General features: G+C 45.1%; 1 protein-coding gene across 10 annotated transcripts in view; it reads left to right on the top strand.

Moving 5' to 3' along the window:
• Positions 1-24,861, top strand: part of SMARCA4 (SWI/SNF related, matrix associated, actin dependent regulator of chromatin, subfamily a, member 4) — a 108,018-nt gene that overhangs the window by 19,919 nt on the left and 63,238 nt on the right. For 9 of the 10 annotated variants that reach the window (XM_053289804.1, XM_053289805.1, XM_053289800.1 and 6 more), the window contains 11 exons: positions 168-300; positions 925-1,317; positions 1,496-1,594; positions 14,440-14,698; positions 15,122-15,248; positions 16,741-16,914; positions 18,649-18,822; positions 18,976-19,143; positions 21,296-21,346; positions 23,170-23,300; positions 24,367-24,424. In XM_053289804.1, coding sequence (XP_053145779.1) covers positions 168-300; positions 925-1,317; positions 1,496-1,594; positions 14,440-14,698; positions 15,122-15,248; positions 16,741-16,914; positions 18,649-18,822; positions 18,976-19,143; positions 21,296-21,346; positions 23,170-23,300; positions 24,367-24,424 — 1,767 coding nt within the window. The remainder of the gene's footprint in view (positions 1-167; positions 301-924; positions 1,318-1,495; positions 1,595-14,439; positions 14,699-15,121; positions 15,249-16,740; positions 16,915-18,648; positions 18,823-18,975; positions 19,144-21,295; positions 21,347-23,169; positions 23,301-24,366; positions 24,425-24,861) is intronic. The other variant, XM_053289799.1, reaches the window with a different exon arrangement.

The following is a 24,861-nucleotide window of genomic DNA, read 5'->3' as shown; positions in this document are numbered from 1 at the left end:
ACTTAGAATACTTCTGGGCAGTTGCATAGTGCTACCTCTATAGTTTCCAATGGAAGTCATGCTGCACACCTGGCTGGAAGCAGTTCTGAGTTGTTCCACAGCTGCGCAGAATGTTAGCCACTGTGCACAGATGGATTTTAGAAGTTCATTTTTCATTGTCGTTGCAGCCACTGGATTCCATGCATGAGAAGGGGATATCTGAGGACCCCCGTTACAGTCAGATGAAGGGCATGGGAATGAGGGCTGGAGGGCATACAGGAATGGGACCTCCTCCAAGCCCAATGGATCAGCATTCTCAAGGTACTGCTCTTAAGATTGGGTGAGATTGTTTGTAGTCTTGATACAAGTGACTGAACTTGAGACAGAATAACTTTGGAATAGCAACAGCAGGGAAGAATGACTACAATATGTATAGTGCTTCTAAAACAAACGAACAAACAAACAAAAATCATGACTACAAGACAGAATCAACTTCCAGGCAGTGCTACTGATATGCATTCAGTTAGGGCTGTAATGTGTGTTGCACTAAAATGGTCAAGCTCTTCTAGCTTGATCAAGTAGATCTATGCTGGAAAGTGTTATTTTAGCCAAAAAAAAAAAAAATAGTTTTAGTTTTTTGGAATGGCATACATTGCTTTAGCTGGAAAGATGGCAAATGCAGCAGATGGCAATAGCACTGCAGCCACTTTCTGCCACACACGGGTCTAGAGATCTCTTCTCTTGCCAGAGTCCTTCCTGCAAATTCAGTCTTTCCATATTTGGAATGTTCATCTTCTTGATTCTCAGCAAATATTGACAATGTGATTATTCTCAGTTCAGACATCTGACTTTTTAAAAGTCTCTACTAAAATGCTGAGGCATATTTAAAACAGAACTGTATTTTATTCTTCATTGTGGAATATAACACATTCTCTTCCTCTCCAGGTTACCCTTCTCCACTTGGTGGCTCTGAGCATGCATCAAGTCCAGTGCCAGCCAATGGTCCTTCTTCTGGTCCCCAGATGCCCTCTGGTCCTGGTGGAGTCCCATTAGATGGGGCTGACCCACAAGCTTTAGGACAGCAGAACCGGGGCCCAACACCTTTCAACCAGAATCAGCTGCATCAGTTGAGGGCTCAGATCATGGCCTACAAGATGCTTGCCAGAGGGCAGCCTTTACCTGATCATCTTCAGATGGCAGTGCAGGGAAAAAGGCCAATGCCTGGAATGCAACAGCAAATGCCAACTCTACCTCCACCTTCTGTATCTGGAACAGGACCAGTGCAAGGACCAGGGCCTGCAGCTGGGCCAACGCCTCCAAACTACAACAGACCTCATGGTGAGTACAAGCTTAAATGCATTCTTGGAGAGTCTTGGGATGATGCATGACAAAGTGACTTTCGCTCCTCTCCTCAAAGTATAACAGCCCCTTCTTCCTCTCCTCAAGGAGTAAATGAAATGGCGTGGTGGAAAAAACCCTTACTCTGTGTATATGTCTCTCCCTAATGCATACACAGGTATGGGAGGGCCTAACATGCCCCCTCCTGGACCCTCAGGAGTTCCCCCAGGAATGCCTGGGCAGCCCCCTGGTGGACCCCCAAAGCCCTGGCCTGAAGGTAAGATTCAATGAGGGTAAAATTCATGGCTCTGTTTTGTCCGTTTATTTAGTGACTGAACAGCAAAGTCTTGTAGCATGTTAACGATTAAGGTTCTGTTCAGATGTCACATTTCCTGTACAACAAACTGTGATTTATTGGATTGGGGATGTTACTTAGTGCCCGAACAGCAAAGTCCTGCAGCGTGCTAATAATTAAGGTTCAGTTCAGATGTCACATTTCCTGTACAACAAACTGTGATTTATTGGATTGGGAATGTTCCATATGCTCATATGCTTCCTCCTTTTTCACGTGCCTAACTGATTAGAAGACGTTCTGGCTTGCCAGATCACAGTTTGCCATGACATCTGAATCCGGAAACTGTGGTTTGAATTCTCTCTACAAAGAAGGATTGCAACCAAGAGGATAGCAAACTGTGATGTCCAATTTGGCCATTTTTGCTGGGAAACTAAAGTACCAGTTCTTAAAATGTTTGAGTAATAATAATAAAGTAAATTCCTATCTGAGAATTGCTGCTGAATTTAAGATAATGTTTCTGTGCATGAATTGTGCTTTTGTCTTCTGCCAGCCTGTGTGACAGTACTGAGCTAGATGGACCTATGGTCTGACTCAGTATATGGCAGCTTCCTATGTTCCTGTATGTTCTTTTTCCCCCACTAGTTTTGGTGTGTTTTCAAGGACAATAATATCTGGCATATCAAAAATGCAGTAGGCCATTTGCTCTCATTAGTAGGAAACAGTTACATCTCTGTCCAGCTGAAATGCTCCTTTCTCGGTTGCTGCAATCAAGGCATCTCTATGGGTTATCCCCATTAGGGATGAGCCCGGACCGGTCCGGACCTGGGCGGTTCGGTTCGGGTGGGGGTGGGGGTTGCTTTAAGAGCAGGGGAGGGTTTACTTATCCCTCCTGCCGCTTTCCTGCTCTGGCGTCCGTAATTTTAGTAGTAATTGGGGCGGCAGGATACCTCCCTGCTGCCCCTTCCCCGCTTTCGCTATGAAAAGCTCCCAGGAGTCCTCTGCGCGCGCACACGTCACAGAGACATGAAGCGTGCGCACAACGTGCACGCGCGCAGAGGACTCCTGGGAGCTTTTCATAGCGAAAGTGGGGAAGGGGCGGCAGGGAGGTATCCTGCCGCCCCAATTCCTACTAAAATTACAGGCACCAGAGTGGGAAAGCGGCAGGAGGGGTAAGTAAACCCTCTCCCCCCTTAAAGCAACCCCCCACCCCAGTGCTGGACCGCAGTTTGGCGGTTCCGTGCACACCCCTAATCCCCGTCACATGCTCCTGGGCAAGACTATGTAAAATAACTAAATAGAAAGCCTTTAGAGCCCAACGGGGATGATCCCGCCCAGTTCTTATAGTCCTGTGTTGCTCCTGGCAGGTTCCTTCTCTCTCTCGTATTGTCAGAACTTTAGTAACTCTTGTTTTTTGCCTTTTCTGTCTCTTTTCACTATATCTCCTTTATTCTTATTCCGTCCTTGTCGTTAATCTAAAAAAAAAAAATTGTCTTTTGCCGTTTGTGTGTTGCCCCCCCTTCTCCCACCCCGCTGCCCGTCTGTTTGTCCCTCTGTGTATGGAGCACGCAGGGAGGGTAATAAACTTTTTTGTGCGGGCGGGGTGAGCAAAACCGGAGTTTCTGAAGGGCACAAGGGCTCCTGGTTCTCCCTTCCCGCTTCTCAGCAGCCCATCACCTGCAAAAGCCAAACCGTCGCTTGCAAAAGTCTCCCGCCTCCCTGTACCATTCTCGGCGGCCGTTAGACCGTCCGAGCCGGCAGAGCGAGAGGCCCCCTCTTTACTTCCGCCTTTGAGCGGTGATAGTAGGGCAAAGACAGAAGGGGAGCATGAAGGCAGCCCGCTGCGGAGGCGCCTGACGTGCAGCACAGCGGCTGCTATTTCTTTGGCGGCAACACGGCGGGAAGAGGAAAGAGCCACGTTCGATTTGTTAAACTCCAGATTGAAGGTGGGTGTTGCCAGACCTCTCGCGAAGCCTCCCCTCACGCAAGCCGAGATCAGGGCTATAGCCGGGGGAGCGATAATTGCGACACAAACGGGCGCTTCAGAAGGTAGACAAGATGGCGCACGGAAGGAAAAGTCCACAGAAAAGCCCGCCAAAATTCAGGACGCTGCTGAGCAGGGCGACAGAGAACAGCCTGATCTGTGTGTGGTGAGCTCTGACCATGGGGAAGCGGGTTCTGGACAGACTAGCTTAAAGCGGGCTTCCCAATCTATTCCCCTGGCGATACCTAAAACCGTGCCACCAGAGTGGCAAGCCTGGCTGAAAAATGCCATTGTGGACACAGTTTTTCAATTAAAACCTACAAGGAAGCCTAAAAAATCTGAAACGCGTAGGCGCCCCTCCTCCTTCTCTGAGGTTTCTTCTGACTCCAGTTCCCCGGTACCTACGCCTAAGAAGGCTAAGTACAAGAAAAAGCACCTAAAGGGGGTAAAGAAGGCAGCCAAAAAAATCAGTGTCAGTACACTCCTCAGATCTTTTGGGGGAAGAGTCTGGGGATCCTACCACTAAAGAGGTTAGGCCCAGGGCGGCCAATACAAAATAAATGCTGGTGCCCATGCAGGATGAAGATACCACCGGTGATATGGGGGGCCCGGGTGGAGGTGGCCAGGATCCGGATCAGGACCTGTGCCCTGATAAGGAGGAAGGGGAGTGGTCTGGGGCGGAAGACTTAGAAACTGCTCAGGTATCACAGCGCCTCTTCGCCCCAGAGGATTTTAACCCCCTTGTGACTAAAATTCTCACTACCATTGGGCTACAGTCTAAACTGGACACTGAACCTACTCAGACTCACAAAGGGGAATTAGTGTTTCCTAAGGCTAAGCCACGTGATATGTTGTTAACTATGCCAGATTGCTTTACAGAGACAATAAAAGGAGAGTGGGTTATGCCTGCATTGAACAAAAAACCTATACCAGCGACTACACATTTTTACTCATTCCAGCAAGAAACCACTGATCTGCCCAAAACTCCCAGCACTGATGCACCAATCGTCCAGCTGGTCACTGGGTCCTTGATCCCACGAGATGGTGAAGCATTGCTAAAAGACCTGTCGGAAAAGAAGGCAAAATTTGCTTTTAGACCCGTGCATGACAACTCATCTCTAGCAACACGGTCCGCCGCAGCGGCATGTATGGCAGCAAGAGCCAGCTTATTGTGGCTTAATGACCTACTCAATGAGACTCCGACTGACCCAGTACGCCTAAGGCAGCAATTGGTGAAACTCCAACGAGCCCAGGCGTTTGTGGCGGATACCACTTTGGACTCTATTAGTTTCTTCTCCAGAGCATCTGCTGCCGCAGTGGTGGGCAGACATCACCTTTGGCTTAAGGGTTGGCAAGCGGACATTACATCAAAGGCAAACCTGTCAGCAGTACCCTACGATAGTTCCAAACTTTTTGGAGAATCAGCCCTTAAGGATGTGCTTGTGGAGTCAAAGGATAAAAGAAAAGCAATGCCAACGGCCCCTAAGAAAGGGGATAAAACTACATTCAGAAGACCATTCCAGCCATTTCGTTCCTTTCGCCCTTCATTCAGAGGGCGTGACAGAGATTTTAGATCACAGAGGGGAGCCTGGTCTCGCCAGCATTTCCCCCCCAAGAATTTCGGAAATCAACAAGCATTCAACCAGGGTAAACAACAAGGCAAAGAACAGTTCTGATGCGCTTGGGGGACGTCTTTCAAAATTTTTCCAAATTTGGGAGCAGACTATAGGGAACAAATAGGTCCTGGAACTGATCAAGTCAGGTTACAGAATAGAAATGAACTCCCTTCCTCATCCAAGGTTCCTTCCGCCCTGCCCCCGCCCCATTGTTTTTCCAAGCATGCAGACATAAATTCAGCCATTCAGCGTCCTCTGGCAATAGGGGCAGTAGAAAAGGTCCCTCCATCTCAGGCGGTGAGGGGTGTTTATTCTATTCTGTTCACCGTCCCCAAAAGAGATGGTTCCAAAAGAGCTGTACTGGACTTGAAACATCTGAACAAGAGTGTACATCCACAAAAATTCCTCATGGAATCCCTGCGTTCCATCACGGAGGCTCTTCACCACAGAGTCCTGCTCTCTTCTATCAACTTAAAAGAAGCCTATCTACATATTCCAATTCACTCAAAAAGCAGACGTTTTCTACGCTTCAGATATGCGAGGGTCGACTATCAATACAAGGCCCTTCCATTCGGCCTGTGCTCGGCCCCCAGGGTCTTTACCAAGGTCCTAGCACCCGTGATGGCACACTTGTGACTACAGGGCATTCATGTCTTTGCCTACTTGGACGATTTGTTCGTGAAATCAAGGTCCTCAGAGGCAGCGGCATCCGACCTATCGGTGACCCTGTATACACTGAAACAACACAGGTTTTTTGATAAACAAAAAGAAAAGTCATCTGATACCTTCCCACAGGCTCTTACATTTGGGGGTCATAATAGATACCATGCTGGATCGGCTTTTTCTGCCAGAGGACAGAATTCAGACCCTGGTCTTGGAAGCAAGAATGGCGTTCCATGCATGGGAGGCACCAGAGCTATCCTTAGCAAGACTTCTGGGCCTAATGGTATCCACCTTGGAGGCGGTACCTTGGGTGAGGTTCCACCTCAGGGAACTACAGTGGTTCCTTCAGTCATCTCAAGGAAGCAGAACATAATGTTGGAGATGCCGTCCAATATTCAGATGTCTCTTCGGTGGTGGAGCTCCCCCAACAATCTATCTATGGGAAAGAGATTTCTAGAGTTCCCAAGGACTATTGTGATGACGGATGCCAGTACCAGTGGCTGGGGGGCCCACTGTCATCAGTACTCTGTTCAGGGAAAGTGGACTCCAGAGGAGCGAGCGCACTCGATAAACTGGCTGGAGTTAAGGGCCATCAGACTGGCCTTACTCAATCTCCTTCCTCAGGTGACAAGCTGGGATGTCTTAATAAAAACGGACAATACCACGGCCAAAGCACATGTAAACAGGCAAGGGGGCATGAGGTCAAGATCCCTTTATCAGGAGTCAGTGCTTCTGATGTCTTGGGCAGAATGTCATCTGAAATCAATTGCAGCCCACTACGTACAGGGAGACCTGAATTCGATTGCTGATTGGCTCAGCAGTGAGGACCTTCCAAGGGAATGGGCACTGAATCACCGTATCTTTGAACAACTGGCACACAGGTGGAAACGCCGTGTCCTGGATTTATTTGTGACACCACTCAATGCAAAGTTACCATGTTTCATCATCAGGTTCTCTTGTCAGATGGCGGTGGGGACAGATGCACTGTCCAACCAGTGACCATGAGGCGTACTGTATGATTTTCCTCCGATCCTGTTGATGGCTCGAGTATTAAGGCACGTAAGAGAGCAAAAAGCAGAAGTCATTCTTGTAGCACCATATTGGCCAAGACGACCATGATTCGCCGAGCTGATTGCCCTCAGCATAGACAAGCCATGGCATCTGCCGGTCACACTGGACCTGTTACTACAGGGACCAGTCCCGCACCTGAGCCCAGCCTGGTTTCAGCTAGCTGCATGGAGACTGAGCTGCAGCTGCTGAACAAGCAGGGTGTGACAGAGAAAGTGGCATCCACCATCCTTGCCTCAAGTCGTCCATCTACAAACCGGGTGTACCAATATACCTTGAGGGCGTTTCTTCGTTGGTCTTGCCATCATCATGTCGCTAAGGGTCAGGCCAATCTTAACCACCTCTTACAGTTTCTACAAGAAGGACTAGATAAGGGGTTAAGACCGAATATGCTGAGGAGACAAGCGGCCTCCCTGGTGCCTCTCATCTCATGGTGCCTCTCATCTCCACTTTCATCTTTTATCTGCAAAGACTTCTATGGAACATCCGTTACTCAAGCATTTCCTAAGAAGGGGAACTCTTATATCTCCCCCGGTAGCACACTGGTTTCCAACATGGAATTTAAACATGGTTCTGAAGGCGTTACAGCATCCTCCATTCAAACCCATTGGGTCAATATCACTGAGGATGCTGTCCCTTAAACTAGCCTTTCTGGTGGCCGTGACTTCAGCAAGGCAAGTATCGGAGTTGAGAGCATTGTAGATTCATAAATCCTATTGTATAATCTCAGAGGATTCCGTACACCTGATACCTGATCCGTTCACACAGCCAAAAGTCTTATCTGATTTCCATTTGTCTCAAGATGTATTTTTGCCATCGTTTTGTCCACACCCAACACATCTTCAGGAGAAGTTGTGGCATCAGTTGGATATCAGATGTTGCTTAAAGAAATATATTTTACGATCTGCCAGTTTCAGGAAGACAGACGCACTGTTTGTGTCATATCTACCGCATCTATGTGGGAGGCAGTGCCCTCAAGGACAATTGCGAGATGGATCCAAGTCTGCATCTCACTTGCTTATGAGGCGCAGCACATTTGTCCACCTCAGAACATACTGGCACATTCTACCAGATCTACTGCAACTTCAGCGGCCTTCGCAACTAATGCTCCTGTACAGGAGATCTGTAAGGTGGCGGTTTGGAAGAACCTGTCCACTTTTATCAAACATTACAAATTAGATTTATATGCCTCCGCTCAGGCGGCCTTTGAGAGGCAGGTTCTACAGGGGGTACTTCCCCAGGAGTAGAGCAAACTAGGTGATCCCTCCCGGAGACGTACTGCTTTGGTATGTCCCATAGAGATGCCTTGATTGCAGCAACCGAGAACGGAGCACTGATCACTTACTGTGAAGGCTTCTTCTGGTTGCTGCAGTCAAGGCATCTCGGCCCACCCGGCTAATATATATTTTTATACTCTTTGCTCTACTCCAAGGGAATTGTTCATTTACTCTAGGTATCCCTAGCATGAGTAATGTCTTTGAGGCTCAGGTTCTATCTTGTTCTATTTGCCATTTTACTTGTGGGTTAAAGTTCTTTCCCGATGGCTAACAGTTCAGCCTAGTGTGTGGTCAATACAATATGTTATGTCCTTATTTGGCTTGTACCTTTTCTTATGCTACTTGGCCTATAAGAACTGGGCGGGGTCATCTCCGTCGGGCTCTAAAGGCTTTCTATTTAGTTATTTTACATAGTCCTGCCCAGGAGCACGTGACGGGGATAACCCATAGAGATGCTTTGACTGCAACAACGAGAAGAAGCCTACACTGTAAGTGACCAATGCTCCGTTTTGCCAATTGAAAACATTTTTAATAATTTCAGCCCTTTTAATCAATAGAATTTAACATTTTTGGGCCCAAGACCCACTTTTAACCCCTGCCTGCTGCAGTATGGGATCTGGTTTTAATTTCTGACATAGATGTCCTCCTTTCACATTTGTTTAAGGAAGTATCAATAGTACAGAAATAGGCCTGGTTCAGATGTCACAGCAAAGCATGGTCTGAGGTGATGAAAATGAACTGCAGTGAGCCTTGGGGCTCTCCTTTCCTTCTTGACATGCAAACAGGAGCAGCTCGGGAACTTCTTTGGAACAAATCATAGTTTCCCATTTTGTCCAAGTACAGAAAATTACAATATATTACAAACTTTAAGCAGAAATATTGAACTTAGTGTACAGAGTAAGGGGGATGCAGTGAGTCCAGGGTTTACTCCTGCTTGTGCATATAGCAGCAAACCATGGCTTATCATTATGTCTGAACCGACCATACTCATTTAACTGCTGTTCTTTCCCCTTTGGAAACCTGGAAATATAGTTCTGGATTGAGGGTTTGGGATCTAGCAGATGATTATGAAGCACAGATTGTTATGAACCATCAAACCACAATTCCCAGGATTTTTCAGGGGAAATTGTGACAGTTAAACTAGTACGGACCCAGTAGAAATGTGTAGTGTAAACAGCCTCATTTTCTCTTTCTTCCTCTCTTCTTCCCACTTCCACCATCTTCTATCTATCTATCTATCTATAAATCTAATTCTCTTAGGCACACCCATTGTGAATCCCATGCGTGGCAGCTCTTGTGAGAGAGCTGCCGATTAGCTATGGGGGGCCGCAGGCGGGGAGAAGTGGTGGTCCGGCGAATGGCTGGCCACCAGGGGAAGCAGGGAGTAGAGGGGCGGCTGGCGGACAGGCAAGTGGCCCCAGCAGGCAGCCGGCTGGAGCGGCCGTGACTGGCTGGCGGGCCCAGCAGACAGGTGGCCGCGAATAGTGGCTGCGAAGGGCAGGTGGGACTGGCTGGCAGGCAGAGAGGCTGTGACCAGCGGGTGGGCAGCCGGAGTGGGCCAGCGAGTGGGCCCAGCAGACAGGCGGCTACGAATAGTGGGTGGGTGGCTGGAGAGGCAAATGGTGGGCAGCCGAAGTGGCCACATATGGCAAGTAGGCCTGGCAGGCGGGCGGACGCAGTGACTGTGGGCGGGGGGAGAAGAAGAGGAGCAGCTGGGAAGATTATGGTGGGGGTGGCAAGCAAAAAAGGGGTGGGGGCACTAGGGGGCACAGATGTTCTGCGCCGGTTCAGCTAGTTTCTATTTATTTTAAGAGAATGGGTTTTTAAATTGTGAGATTCAGAAAACATGGCTGGGTATTTTTGTATATTAGCCTACTTTCCTTAAGGAAAATAAGCTTATGAGATCACCCAGCAGTGTGTCTGTCTGTCTCCCTGTCAACTTCACAATGCCTGGACTGATGAACCAAATTGGGCACAGCTGTAGGAACATATAGGGCTCAAGGGTGAACACATGAATGTTTGAGGCACAGGTGGGCAAACTTGTGGACCTCCTAACTGATTTTAACCAAATTTGGTACCATTGTAGTGAGTGACTCATAGGGACACTTAAATGGCATAGTTTTTGATGATGTCATCCACCCCAGTTCAAGATGGCAGGTGCATGAGCATTTGAGGTGGAAGTGGGCTAACTTGTGAAGATGGTAATTATCATTTCAGATTATAGTGAAAAGAAAGTAGGCAGATTAGGTCTTACCAGAACTTCTTGTTGTGTTTGTTTCCGATTTTTGCATACTATACACTTACATGTTTATTAGCTAGTTTGCAAAGCCATGACGTTGTAAAAAATGCAGATATCATTAGTCTTTTGGATATTTTATAGAAATGCTGCTATTTTCACAGAATTCAAGCATAGGTACAATAGAAAAATCAGGAGCTCTGTCACTCAAAGTCTCCTGTGCCAACTTTACTGTAATATACTGTAATATCCCCTACTAATTGAACGAAGAGGCACCTTTTAAAAGTGGTGATTCTAACTATCTGTCTATCTATCTATCTATCTATCTATCTGTCTATCTATCTATCTATCTATCTACCAAATTTGTATACCACCCCAAACTGTCATCTCTTTAGCAGGGGGAGAGCAACTAGCCCTATCCATCCCCAGCACAGCATCCTTCCAGTGGTTGTTGCTGGTGGCTGTCTTATTTTTCTTTTTTAGATTGTGAGCCCTTTGGGGACAGGGTGCCATTTTTATTTATCTATGTAAACCATTTGGAAACTTTTTGTTGAAAAGTGGTATATAAATATTTGTATTCGTAATTCATTCACTGTAAGGTTTTGCTGTTGCAGTATGGAGAATGCACCCTCATGTGTGCACACACAGAGATGTTTTATTTTAGTATAGTTGCCTACATAGTCATGCAGTTTCAACACTCATGGTTAATAACTCTGTGTGTGAGGTGAATCTCTGTCTAAATTTGTCTTCAAAGCCATTTCTTACACAGCTCTCTTCCTTGCATCTTGCTGTAATTTTGAATCAAACAAGTAATGTAACATATGTTGCAATACCTTCCCTATACAGGGTGCTATATTTTCATTACACAAGCACGGGAGTGCCTTGGTATTTAGGGTGGAGACACAAAACAGCATTCTATCATGTTATTTCACCCAACCTCCCCCACCCACCCCCGGCTGACCTTGAATAGTTTCTCAAACCTTCCATAGTTTCTCAAACCCAGAACATGCATTTTAAAGCTGAGAATTGCCAGCTGAAGTGTGCCAGTTTTATTTAATGAATCTGTGGAGAAATTGCTAAGTTATGAGGAGCAGAAGTTGAAAAGCACACATGAAACCACACCACCACAGTCAGCTCCCCCACCACCCCGTATTTACAGTTGGAGATATGCTATCAAATAATGAAACCCAGACTGACTTAATTTTTTTTTGGGGGGGACCTCCTTTCTGTAGTCTGTCTTCTGTACAAGAACCTTTCATGGGTTTGTCAAAATAAATATGTTTTTAATTTCTACAAATTTGAGACGATTGCTCTCACTAGGTTTGCACATGCTCAATTACAGTCAGCCAAGAGTATTCTATAGAACATTTATTAGTTAAAATCTTACAACTTAGCTGACTGGGGGGAGAGAGAGAGAGAGTACATGCATATGTGCTTGCTCTTACACTGTGATATATGTTTCTGCTATTTGGATAGATGAAGATAGGCAATAAGAATGTAGGGGAGAAAAATGATTTAACTATAGCCTAAAGAAGAAACATGATCAAGGGGGCCAAACATGGCCATCTGTAACTATCCCAGCCACAAGTATCTTGCTTTAAACTGACCTACTAGTCTTTTTTTTTTTTGGATTTTCACTATAAAAACCCAAATCTGATAAATACATGGCATTTGCAGTGACTGGCATGGGAAAGAAAACAGGTAAAATATTTAAGGAAACAGTAAATCTGAATACGGACATTGAGATGGAAGGATGAACATTGAATGTTCTCAGTAGTTGCCAACATAATTAAAGTTTTGGTATTTGAATATTTTGGCTCATATTTATTTATTTTGCTTACTTGAAATGTTACTTGCTACATTTTAATAGTTTTTTTCCTTGTCTGGAACAACAATTTCATCATTTTTACATATAACAAAACAACAACACAGAACAAACTCCCTTTGCAATTCAGGTACCTTGTTACTGACACCAAAAATAAATAAAAAGGGGGAAGGGTTGAGCAACCAGACATCCCTGCCTAACTGCTTTCCCCCCAACCCATATGACATTTCAGTTTCATCTGATACTTACTGTTTTAAAAAAGCCTTATTGCTGACTCATTTATACCCCACAGGTGTACTCTGTAGACTTAGAATATTGCAAACATTCCATGACATCACAGCAATTTAATCAGTGGCTTGGGGAAAACTTGCAATCAAATAGCAACAGGCTTCACATTGTTTTCCTGCACTGTTTGTGTAAGATAGTTGTGGGTCATTTAGCACATTTGCTGCTTTTGGTGCACCTTTTATTCATTTCAGAGGTCTTTATACAACGTGAGGGCCTATCTCAGATAATTTACTGGGTTTGAGAGCCGCTGTGGTATTTTGAGAGACAGAGTGGCAGATTAGGGAGAAATGGATTCAGATCCATGGCATGATGAGTACTGGTTGATCTTGGGAACAGTTGCTGCTCTTTCCCAACTTAACCATAGGATCCTATGGGGGTTTGGGGGAATGGTTAAGAATTTGATTAAAATCACTTGCTTTCCCATTTCTTTTGGGGGGTTGGGTGTTAGGTAGCACCCACCATGCCCTATCACCTAACCCACTTTGGTGTCCCTAGGAGCTACCCATGGGGAACAATGGGGTGTTTCAAGTCTCCCCATTGTTCCCTGTAGCCGGAACAAGCAGCCTTCACAGAGTGCACACACAAGTTTTCCATTGCAATTTGCAACCCTGCCTTGGAAAACACTGGAGAAGCACACAGTAAAAGGGAATCTGTCCCTCCCAACACAGAACATACATTTCAAACACAGTCGGAAAATGGGCAAAAAAGAATCACTGACCCAGAATCCACTGCCAGCCACAGTGCCTGTGCTGCAGTAACATCATTTGCACAAGTTGTTCTCTCACACACCATGACTCCTTTAGTTCCTAGCATTGCAACAGCTGCCACAGCAGCACCCTTACTTAGCAGCAAGCATAGCCATAAGCTCAAAAAGATCAACATCAGCCACATTTTGACTACGTACAATACCTTATAATGCAGGTTGAAGAGCAGACCAGAGCAGTAAGTGAGCAGAAGTTAGTTTCAAGACCAGACATGGAGCTCCTTACAGCAATCACCAAGAAATATTACAGAGAGAAAGAGAGCTGCCTTTGTCTATATCTCACCACAACACTGTCTCACAAACAAAACAAACCACAGCTCAAGGAAAGAAGGCACCCAAGTTCTGCCTTTGTCCGTCTGAGATCCAGCAAAACCGGATGGTTACAGCAGCAATAGCACAGCATATTATACTCAGTTCTGAGAAAAGAAAACCATAAAATCAAATTTTCCTTGATTTCTTCCTCCTCTCTGATGTATCCTCTTCAAGAGAGGCACACTGTTAGGGCTCTCTCTGCCTCCCAGTCCCTTTGAATAAATTTTGAATTTGAAATTCCCTTCTTTTATGTTCCCCCTTCCCTCTCCGCAGCCAATGGGGGCATAGTTGCCTGTGACAACACTTGATTTGTATGATAACAAGCCAGCCAAGAAGCAAGGAGGCAAGCCATTCAGAATCCAGTGCCAGAAAACCAATCACCAAGGGGAGAACAGGCCTCCAAAATGGTGCCTGAAATGTCAAAATGTTTCAATCAAAACGGGGTGGTTCTGTGTCAAACTCAAAATAGGCCAATTTTGCCATCAAAACGTTTTGCACATCCTAGCCCAAACCTCTTTGATGGAAGGTTGACTTTTTTTAATTTAAAAAATTAATTATTACTTGTATCTGTGTCTATCTTATTGTTGTAAGCCGCCCCGAGCAGTATTGCACTGGAGGAGCGGGGTACGGATATTTTAAACAAACAAATAAATGTAATAATAAACAACACAACTGCCTAACTACGTAAATAAATCCTTGAAGATTCCAATCTTTCTGTTCATATTTATGTACCCATTTCAGATTCTTATATGAGGGAATCTTACAGGTTGTTTCCCTCCCAATGCTGTTCTTACACAGGACCAATGGCAAATGCTGCAGCCCCTACTAGCACACCTCAGAAACTGATTCCTCCTCAGCCAACAGGCCGTCCTTCACCAGCACCTCCGGCGGTACCTCCAGCAGCATCCCCTGTAATGCCTCCCCAAACTCAGTCACCTGGGCAACCAGCCCAGCCTGCCCCAATGGTGCAGCTTCATCAGAAGCAGAATCGTATCACCCCGATTCAGAAACCAAGAGGACTTGATCCAGTTGAAATCCTTCAAGAGAGAGAATACAGGTAAAACTGTGTGGGCCTCTTTAGTGATAAGTATTCTCCTGACCATAAATCAGCGATTTAACCAAGGTTGGATTCAACTGAGTGGCAGGGTCTGGCACTACCCCTAGTAGTTGGTAGTACTCCTAGTCTTTGGAATCAAGTGGCCTGTGGTGCTACAACTAACAAGAAGAGAGTCTATGCCAAAGCTATAATGCTTTGCTCAGGGATTGGTGAATATAGTAAACATTGCCTTATGCAGATGAGTGGATTCAATTATCTAGAACCTCTGCTGCTGTTCATTTGGCTTCCTCACACCTTAGTCAGTCATTATTGTACCTGATATATCTTATTTAGTATCTGTATATGTGCTGCCAAAGCGAGCACTTTAGATTAGGACTAAACACTTAATGAGCTCATGGTTTGTCTTTAATCTTCTTTGTCCAGACTGCAAGCTCGCATAGCCCACAGGATTCAAGAACTTGAAAACCTTCCTGGGTCTCTGGCTGGTGATTTGCGAACTAAAGCTACTATTGAACTCAAAGCATTGCGATTGCTTAACTTCCAGAGACAGGTAGGTTGTGCCATTGCTGAAACACTGTGGCTCAGGACTCTTTTTGGATTAGAAATTAAATCTTTTATTACAGGGTTTTGTTGGTCAATGCACATGTAAGAGAACTAATGTTTGACTAAAGGTAAAGGTGTGCCATCGAGTCAGTGTCGACGACCAGCTTCATTTCAATAAAATCAGAAGTTTAAAATGTGAAACTCACCTCTAGATTTTCCAGAATGGGTTAGCTAGTTTTCTGGCAAATTTTTGGCCTTTTTAACTTGCTGGTTCACCTCTGCTTTCAAGTACACCCAAGCCTTCCTTTAAGCCTGGCTTTCCCTCTTGCTACTCTCCCATCTCCCTTCCATCCTTTTAGTCCCTTGCTTATCTGCATCTCTGTTCTTTGCCCCGTCCAATCTGTTTAAAATTGGCTGCTCTTTGTAAGGTTTCCAGGGACAATCTTCTGGCTAAAACTAAAAGCCCTTTAAAAATCCTTTTTCTCTTTGATTCCTCTGAGACTGTGTCACCATCTATTTTTCCTCCTGATAATTCTTTCTCTGTCTTGCTTGGCAGCTCCTCCTCCTTCTGGTCTGCACTTTTGTGGGTGGTGGTGTGCTTTGCCTTTGCTTTTTTTCTCCCATTCAGCATGCTAAAAAGCAGGAACAGGTGGAACAGAATAGAAGTAAATAGTAACATCTGTTTTTTGAGATGCGCTCCATATTTGTATACCTCCTATCCTGCTTGGAGGCCTAGCTGGTGGGGCTCTGTAGGGGTTGGAAGGAATGGTAGCAGCAGCAGTGCAAGGCCATTCTGACACTTTTCCTACTCTGATGGTTGTGGATAGACACCAACACCAATTTCACAGTAGTGCCGTCAATACTTGTAAAAATCCTCTTGGCAGACAGCTGTAGAAAGAAGTTTAAATTGGTGTGCACTTTTAAATACAGGAGGACCTCGTTATCCGCGGGTCCAGCACTTGTGGTTTTGCGTATCAGTGGCTGGGTAATTAGCACCAAACCTCAGTATATGGGGGGGGGGACTGGTGGGGGGAGTTTAAACCCATGTATCTGTGAGTATAGGGTGGCCAGAAATGACCTCGGAGGTAATTTCTGATTGCCATTTTGTTTTGGGAAGCCTATGGCTCATTTTAACAAAAAATGGGGCAAAACCAACTATTTTCAGCCAATTTTTGCAATGGTGGACTACTGGAGAACATGGTAGGAAACTTTGGAGGGTTATTGGGGGTTTTATTTGGGGAAAATAATGCCTACCTTTGGCCGATTTTTGGCAATTTGGGGCAGTCCGGGAACTGAAAACCCTGATTCCCATAGCCCTCATTATCCACCCCCCCACCAGTGGAACGGAATCCCCCATGAATGATGGGGTTCTCCTGTATTAAAACCTGGCATTGCCACCAGCACTATGCCTTGGTGGCAATGCTGACATTTTACTGGCCCGCACTCTCCTCCACTCACAGCTAAGAGCTGAATGTCCTTATTTAATGTTTGTTCAAAAGCTGCGTCAAGAAGTTGTGGTGTGCATGAGGAGAGATACTGCTCTGGAAACAGCACTAAATGCCAAGGCATATAAACGTAGCAAACGGCAGTCCCTCCGGGAAGCTCGCATCACTGAGAAGCTGGAAAAACAACAAAAGATCGAGCAAGAACGAAAACGCCGGCAAAAGCATCAGGTACATCATTCTTTTCTTTTTTTTAAAAAAAAAGTGTTATGCAGAAGAAAGTGGCAAAAGTAAGAAGCGTCAGAGAAGAGTTATTAATGAGTCATATTTGTATTTAATTGTTTTATCAGTATTAAGATATTTGTTGAATTTTGTAGATAGAAACTAACTCTACCGCCTTCCTGAATGAAGAGGCAAGAGGGAAAGCTAGGAGGCTGAAAAAGAAAGATTCACAGCTAAACAGAGAAAAGGAAAAGACTAGAGGGCTAAGAGAAGAAGCGTGGTACTCAGAGAGTTATGTAGCATGTCCTGCTAACTGGACAAAGAGGCACCTTTTTAACGTGATGATTCTCTTTATTTAGCAGGGGGAAAGTAACTGGCTCAATCCACTCCCAGGACAGTACCTCCAGTGACTGTTGGTGGTGTCTATTTTATGTTTCTTTTTAGATTGTGAGCCCTTTGGGGACAGGGAGCCATCTTATTTTATTTATTTATTGTTTCTCTGTGAAAACTGCTTTGGAAACTTTTGTTGAAAAGCGGTATATAAATATTTGTTGTGTTATGGTGAGGGTCTCTGGTATCTCTCTATTGTAGGTTAGAGTCCGATCAGCTGCTAACACAGTGCTGTGAATCAAGAGAGACACTGAGTTAACTCCCTGCCTCTTCCAGCATTGCTGCTCTAATCACATTCTGAGGTTTCTGTGCCTCTTCTAAAGTAAAAACCAATCATAGGTCTTGCATGTCCCATGTAATTTGGCCCTCAGTTTCAAGAGATAGGTGCTAAAAATTAAGGTCTGTGAAGCTGGATAGCAAAAATATTTGCAATAGCCAGGTCATGCTGAGCCTTTTTATCCAGAGATGTCTCTAACTCTTCCTGTGGCTAGCAGAGGCTAGCCCGATTTTTGTTGACTGTAAGAACCACCGGGCTCGCAGCCGAGCCCGGTGGTTCTTGAGCAGGTAACCCGCTCGAGAACCCCTGCTAAAAAGCAGGTTTGCAGAGCGAGCGCTCCAGCAAACCTGCTTTTTAGGATTGTGAGTAGCCGCGACGCGCCTTCGCGCTGCACCTACTCATGAGTAGACCCCTGGCTGGAAGGCGAAAAGCCACCTCCTGGCTCCGGGGGTCTCCCCAGTATGCCCTGCACGCTCGTGCAGGGCATACTGGGGCTTGTGGGGGCCGCTCGGCCCCCGCTCCCCCCACCCCCTGCCGGGTCCGTCATGGAGCCGGCCATCATGTGGGCAGCCGAGCCAGCCGCCCAGGGCTCCCTGCCCGCTCGTGAGCAGGGAGAGTGGGCTTAGCCCGCTCTTCCCGCTCACTGCCCCAAACCGGGTCTCACTGATCGTGAGACCCAGTCCTCTGAGTTCTAGTCCTTGCAAATACTCATATCAGCTCTCCTGGAGTTATTTTCCCGTGGAGAGATGCTAGGTGTATTTGACATCTTCTGGAGGCCTCCTTGATTGAACTCTGTCTCTGCTGCTCCTGGGATTGTGAGAATAAACCCAGAAAAAATTACAAGCAGAATTCAAGATTTAGGTTGAAGGTCTAGAAGGAAATCTTATTTATTGAAGGTGGTAAAATTCTGGAAAGAACATCACTAGGATCAGGAGCAGTTGGAACAGTTTATGGAGGATATTGCGTGACTGGTGATACCACAGTTATAGACTTCCCGCAATCTTAAGCAGACAGTTTTTACAGTTAAGTACAAAACAGGCATTTTAAATCTGCTTTTATCAACTTGTCCCTTCTAGGAGTACCTCAATAGCATTCTCCAGCATGCCAAGGATTTCAAAGAATACCATCGATCTGTCACAGGCAAGATTCAAAAACTTACAAAGGCTGTGGCCACTTACCATGCCAATACTGAGCGTGAGCAAAAGAAGGAAAACGAGAGAATTGAAAAGGAGAGAATGCGCAGGTTGATGGTAAGACTCTATGAGATTGCAAGTTAAATGTTTCACGAATAAACTCTATTTTGCTACATTTCATAGGCTGCAGTTCAGTAACCAAAAAGATTTTATCCCTGTTCTTAGTGTTGAAGAAATAAAATTGTGTCTGTGTGTGGATTTCTTTTAAAGGCTGAAGATGAAGAAGGGTACCGTAAACTTATTGATCAAAAGAAAGATAAACGTTTAGCTTACCTGCTTCAGCAGACAGATGAATATGTGGCTAACCTCACAGAGTTGGTGAGACAGCACAAGGCTGCACAAGTTGCAAAGGAGAAGAAGAAGAAGAAGAAAAAGAAGGTAACAGGTTTAGTTTTTGCTTCTCATTTCTATCCTGGTTCGTGATGCTATTAAGTTTTTTACTAGGACCCTCGGAGGAGGGCCCAACTCTCTTAATAAAACTAAAATTTTGTTAGAATAATAGTCATAAATGCTTCTCTTTTGGATGAACTTAAGCAGAGGATCTTAGCAGCCAAAGCTTCCTGTAACAGACTGAAATGGCTCTCATTTTAGTAAAATGTTAGTGGGCTTTACTTATCCCACTAGTTAGTGATGCTTGCCAGAAGTACATCTGTACAATTTAATGAAGTAGGACCGACCAACACAGAGGCTGTCCACACAAGGAGCCAAGCCCAGGCGATAGCGGGGGCCCCTACAATGATTTTGTCCCTGGGCCCCCGAGGGTCTTGCTACGCTCCTGACACTCCCTGAAGAATTATTTCACCCAGCTGCTTCAGTGGCTTCTGCTGCCATACTAGAGGCTATTGTGGTATGGTCATATCAGGTAGTCAGCGCAATTCAAAAAGCTCACATATTGCTAAGCTGGTAGATTGTTCCTAACCAACTGAACACTGATGTGTGTCTGATGGATTGAAAACACCACTGAGAGGAATTGGTGAGGCAAGACAGGTTCCAAGATAAATTCTAGTTCAACGTCAGTTGATGCAAACTTGAAGAAAATTGGCTGGCATTCCAGGCTTCCATCTTAGTCTGTTGGTTACGGTGTTTCTTTGTCAGATTCTGGAACACTGAGGCAGAGACAGCTAAAAAAACTTCTCTGCCCATTGGCCTTGAAGCCTGCATTCTTCCCTGTTTCTTTATTTCAAAAATACTTTGTCAGGTGCCTTTGAAGAAAGCAGGGGTGAGTGATTATTTGTAGCATATCATTGATTGAGATGACCCTGATCCTCTGATCTGGTTGAACCTGCAGCCTATAGTCTAGTTGACTGTGACCATGCCTGATGTACTAAATGTGGGGCCCATCATGCATCCAGATACAGTTTGGTTGAACTTCACTGCCTGAAAGTTGAGAGAATCAGACTGATGAGGTAGCGGACTCTCTTGGGAAAGGCAGTGAGATCTTTTTCTCCCCTCCAAAGGTTTCCAGAGTAAACTCAGGGGTTAACCTGGAACACGTCTATAATTATTCTCTCCAGACTTTATTTTATTGCGTAAATTAAAACACAGAAAGAACAGACATTCTGACATATATACGTCAAAACGTCTGTTCTTTGTTGCAATTCCCTCTTTTTATGTTTTAATTTACGCAATAAAATAAGGTCTGGAGAGAAGTATTGTATTCGATCCATCATGTGTATTGCATCACCATTATATCAACTACTTCCATAATTGGTGCAAGGACAAAGCAGTGAGGGTCTCACTTCTGCGTGTGGTTTGGAGGACATTCATTCAACACAGTCCAACGTCAGGCTATAACTGACGCTCTGGATACGTTTGCACAGAGTGGCCTTTATTGTCCAGACATTCAGCTCTGTTCAGTGCCTTCTCCATTGAACAGGAAACAGACTGTTGAGAATGTTCTTTTCCACTGCTTTTCCTCTGCAACCCCTCTTACCAATATCCTGCAACAAAGTTCCCTGCTTTGTTTCCAGAGCAAGTGGGATGAAGAGTGGTTGGGGGGCAGGGATTCAGGGGAATGGCAATGGATAGGGAAAGGGTTAAGTAGCACCCCAGCACTGCTCCCCTGTAAATGCTCTGCACCCTGCTTTGCAAATAAACAGCAAAAACAGGGTTGGGAATTCTGTGTCTGCAGCTGAACACTTTACTTCTGCCCTGAACTTGGTGAATATGGTTCTCCCCTGCCCTACATATATATTGTTTGCAGTTGTTGTAGATGTTTTTGTCCTGACTATACACTAAAACTGGATGGGAACATCTCCAGTGGAAAGGAATAAACTTGAGTAGTGCTCCTTGTGTGGCTTGTGGTTAGGCATATACTTGTCCCAGGACACCTTCTCTCCGGTGTTAGCTTTTACATTAATTTATCAAACCTCTTAAAGTTTGAAATCTTCCTTCCTGTGTCACTCACTTCTCGCGTGCATTCAAAAATCAAAATGTGTTCTGAATACATTGCCCCAGAACGTGTTTAAAAATGCCGAGCACTTTGGTTTCCACGAACGGATGCGACTAATGATCTTTCCGTTTTCCCCAGAAGGCTGAGACGGCAGAAGGGCAGACCCCGGCAATTGGACCAGATGGTGAAGTAAGAACAAAAGAGTGGTGGCTTCAGATTGGCTAGGAAACTTTTTAAAGTTATGAATATGTGCAGCTTATAGTAAAAGGAAACTGTGGAGGAAAGTTCTAACCTGTTAAGGTGGAGGCTGCAACCTTTGATCTTTGATCTTGTGGTGGTGGAAGGAGGAGAACTTGCCAGGAGGCTGGAGAGTGTACTCCAGGCCCCCAGCACTTTGTCTTCCACGCCCCTCCCCCCATCCTCCTTTTGCTATCCACTGCAGCGGCAGCTGGAGGAGGAGGATGGAGCAGTGAGAGCACTACATGTTTAGCTGTCTGGTGCTGTCACCATCCCTCCTCTTACTGCTACTGTTGCAGCCACCTTCTTCAGCTGCTATCCCTGCTCCCCTCTTGCCCAGTAAGAGTGGGATGGCGGAGGAGCAATCAATGCCAAGGGACTTACTGAAGACACTTTGCCCAGGATTCCCTCAAACCTGGAGCTGGTCCTATTCAAGCTCAAACATCAAGGAAACACCTCTTGTGACATTTTTATTCCTTCACATCATTCAGTCAGAGAGATTGGGGGTGGGGTGGTGGTGAGGGAGGGTACTCTGCCTTTGCAAACAAATAGTTCCCCATCCAGCTCCAGACTGTTCACTTTTTTCTGTGGGCTCAAATCAGAAATTAACTGTAGGAGCCCCTCTGCATTTGTTAAACCTTCTCTTAGGTTTGCCAGAATGCTGGCTGTACATGGTTCAGGTAAGCTCTTTTGGCAGACTTCCCTCTTTGGGTCCAAGCATTTGCTGGCTTGGAATAAAAGAAAGGAAGAGGCTCTTTTAATAAATATGGTTATCAGCCTCTGTGATGAGGATGAATATAAGCTCAGATAAACAGAATTTAGATAGTTCTTCATAACATACTCTGCTTTTTCTAACAAAATGAGTTCGCGTGGCTTGTTGGATGAGCCAGGGAATCCAAGATTGAAATCCCCACTTATCTAGAAAACATGCTTGCTTGCTGGCCTATCAAGCAAGTCACTTATTTATTTATTTATTTATTCATTCATTCATTCATTCATTCATTCATTCATTCATTCATTCGATTTCTATACCGCCCTTCCAAAAATGGCTCAGGGTGGTTTACACAGAGAAATAACAAATAAATAACTTGCCCCCATACAGACTCTCTTGTGAACTCAGGGCCGTATTCATGTGAGATCTCTACTGACTTCAGTATTCCATTCGATTCTTAACTTGTATGTACCTAACCTCTCCAAGGCAGAGGGTGACAAACATGTCTCTCCATCCCGTTTGACTCTTGCAACAGCCCTGTGAGGTTGGTTAGGCTGAAAGTTAGTGACTGGCCCAAGGTTATCCTGTGAGCTTCATTGCTGAGCAGGGATTTGAAACTGGGCTCCTTTAGCTGGTCTTGTGGTAGCAAGCATGACTTGTCCCCTTAGCTAAGCAGGGTCTGCCCTGGCTTCTCCAAGATAGGACTGAGAGAGATTCCTGCCTGCAACCTTGGAGAAGCCACTACCAGTCTGTGAAGACAATACTGAGCTAGATAGACCCATGGTCTGACTCAGTATATGGCAGCTTCCTGTGTTCCTAGTCAACACTATTTACTACACGGCAGTGGCTCTGCATAAAAAACCCAGTTTTTTAAAGAGAAAAGTGTGGCTTTGTTCAAGTAATATTTAAATTGTGTTATTGGCTTCCCCAGTCCACACACACTCCCTCAGTTTAATTCTACCATGGAATTAAAATCTAAATTAGTGAGGGGGTCTGCATTACAGTAAATGGTTTCTTATGGAAAAGTGAAAAGCATGTTTAACACACAGTTGTGTTTTTTCAGCCTTTAGATGAAACCAGCCAAATGAGTGACCTCCCTGTGAAAGTGATTCACGTAGAGAGTGGAAAAATTCTTACTGGCACAGATGCACCGAAGGCAGGACAACTGGATACCTGGTTAGAAATGAATCCCGGGTAAGCCGCCAAGAGATCATACTTGAGTATTTTGCCATGAAAATGTACATTATTTGTGTCTGTGTATGCATCCTATTCATGTGGTGGTCCACCATAATTGAACTTTGAAGTGCTTTAGCTCTGATCTGGTTCCAAAAAGCCAGATAAATAATTGAATGTATGGTGGTGGTGGTGTGTGTGTGCACGCGCGCTTGACTGCAGCAGCTTTTGGCACTGTTGGTTGCCTTGGAGACCTCAAAACAGCTAACTGATTGTAGACCTTAAGGCAGGAATCCCCAAACTGCGGCCCTCCAGATGTTGCTGAACTACAACTCCCAGCATCCCTAGACACAATTTTTTATGGCTGGGTATGCTGGAAGTTGTAGTTCAGCAACATCTGGAGGGCCGCAGTTTGGGGATGCCTGCCTTAAGGTGTCTCAAACTTTAGATGCCTTCATTCCTTCCATGCGGCCTAGCTAGAGCCTTTGGGATGGCCACTGTTGGGAACAGGATGATGGACTAGAGGAACCTCTGGTCTAATCAGTGAAGCTCCTTTTATGTTCGCTTCCTCTTTGGAAGGAGGGCATTTCATCACATGCTTTTACATGTTCATGAGAAAATGTTCTCTCCTAACTTTTCCTATTCTGCGACATTATACTGAGCTGGAAGTCCATAATCATACGTCCTCCTTTTGCTATGGGGAAAAAGAGAAAAATGACTATGAATTTCCATTATAAGGGGCAAACTTGTCCCATCCTGTCTCTGTGATAATTGGTGATAATCTCTTATTTAGGGTAAAAAGAATTATTTGGAAATGTCTCTTTTTCTCTGTTCAAAGTAGCTTTTTTTCTTCATGCTGCTGCTATTATGTAGTCTCTTTCCCAGCTGAGTTTATTAATAAGATGAAAATTATTTTCTAAGAGCTGAGGCTGTTTCTCCTGCCTCCACCCCAGTGACATGAGGAGGAACATACTTGTTAGATTAGCCTTCTGTCACTGAATATGAAGAACATTGTGTTGATTTTCCTGTATGCGTTAAGATTTAGAGGTATAATTGATATTAACAGTTTTAATATCCATTTAAATAGATATGAAGTAGCGCCAAGATCTGACAGTGAAGAAAGTGGGTCAGAGGAGGAGGAAGAGGTAAGAAAGAATGCCTTCAGTTTAAAGTTAGTCTATTTTCTTAGTGTTGGACCAAAACCAACATTAAAATATGCCCCAAAATGCCCTTCTCGTGTGCCACCTTTTCAGTTTATCTTCTGTTCTCACTTTTTATGTTTAAGCAAAGAGCAACCATAGAGGCAGCTACCACTTTGCCTCTCAGTTTCATTTGACCGCCATGCTTTACATTTTACCTCAGCCAAAAGCAGCAGCATTTAGGTGAAAATAAGAACCACCACGTGAGCTTTGTTTTCTGTGTAGGTAGCATAGAAATGAGTTCTGTTTACCTTTGGCTTAGGTGACTTATAAATCAGGTCAATCAAATTGAACTGTGTGGCAAGGTGGTCTCTGCCTCCCTGGTTGCTCCCACTCAGCTCCAACATGTAAGGCTTCTGTGTGTGCCTGGTTAGGGGGATTGT

The sequence above is a fragment of the Hemicordylus capensis genome, chromosome 2 (assembly GCF_027244095.1).
Source record: "Hemicordylus capensis ecotype Gifberg chromosome 2, rHemCap1.1.pri, whole genome shotgun sequence".
In the NCBI taxonomy this organism is placed as follows: Eukaryota; Metazoa; Chordata; class Lepidosauria; order Squamata; family Cordylidae; genus Hemicordylus; species Hemicordylus capensis.
The sequence above is the reverse complement of the archived record's forward strand: the minus strand, read 5'-3'. Positions and strand labels throughout refer to the sequence as shown.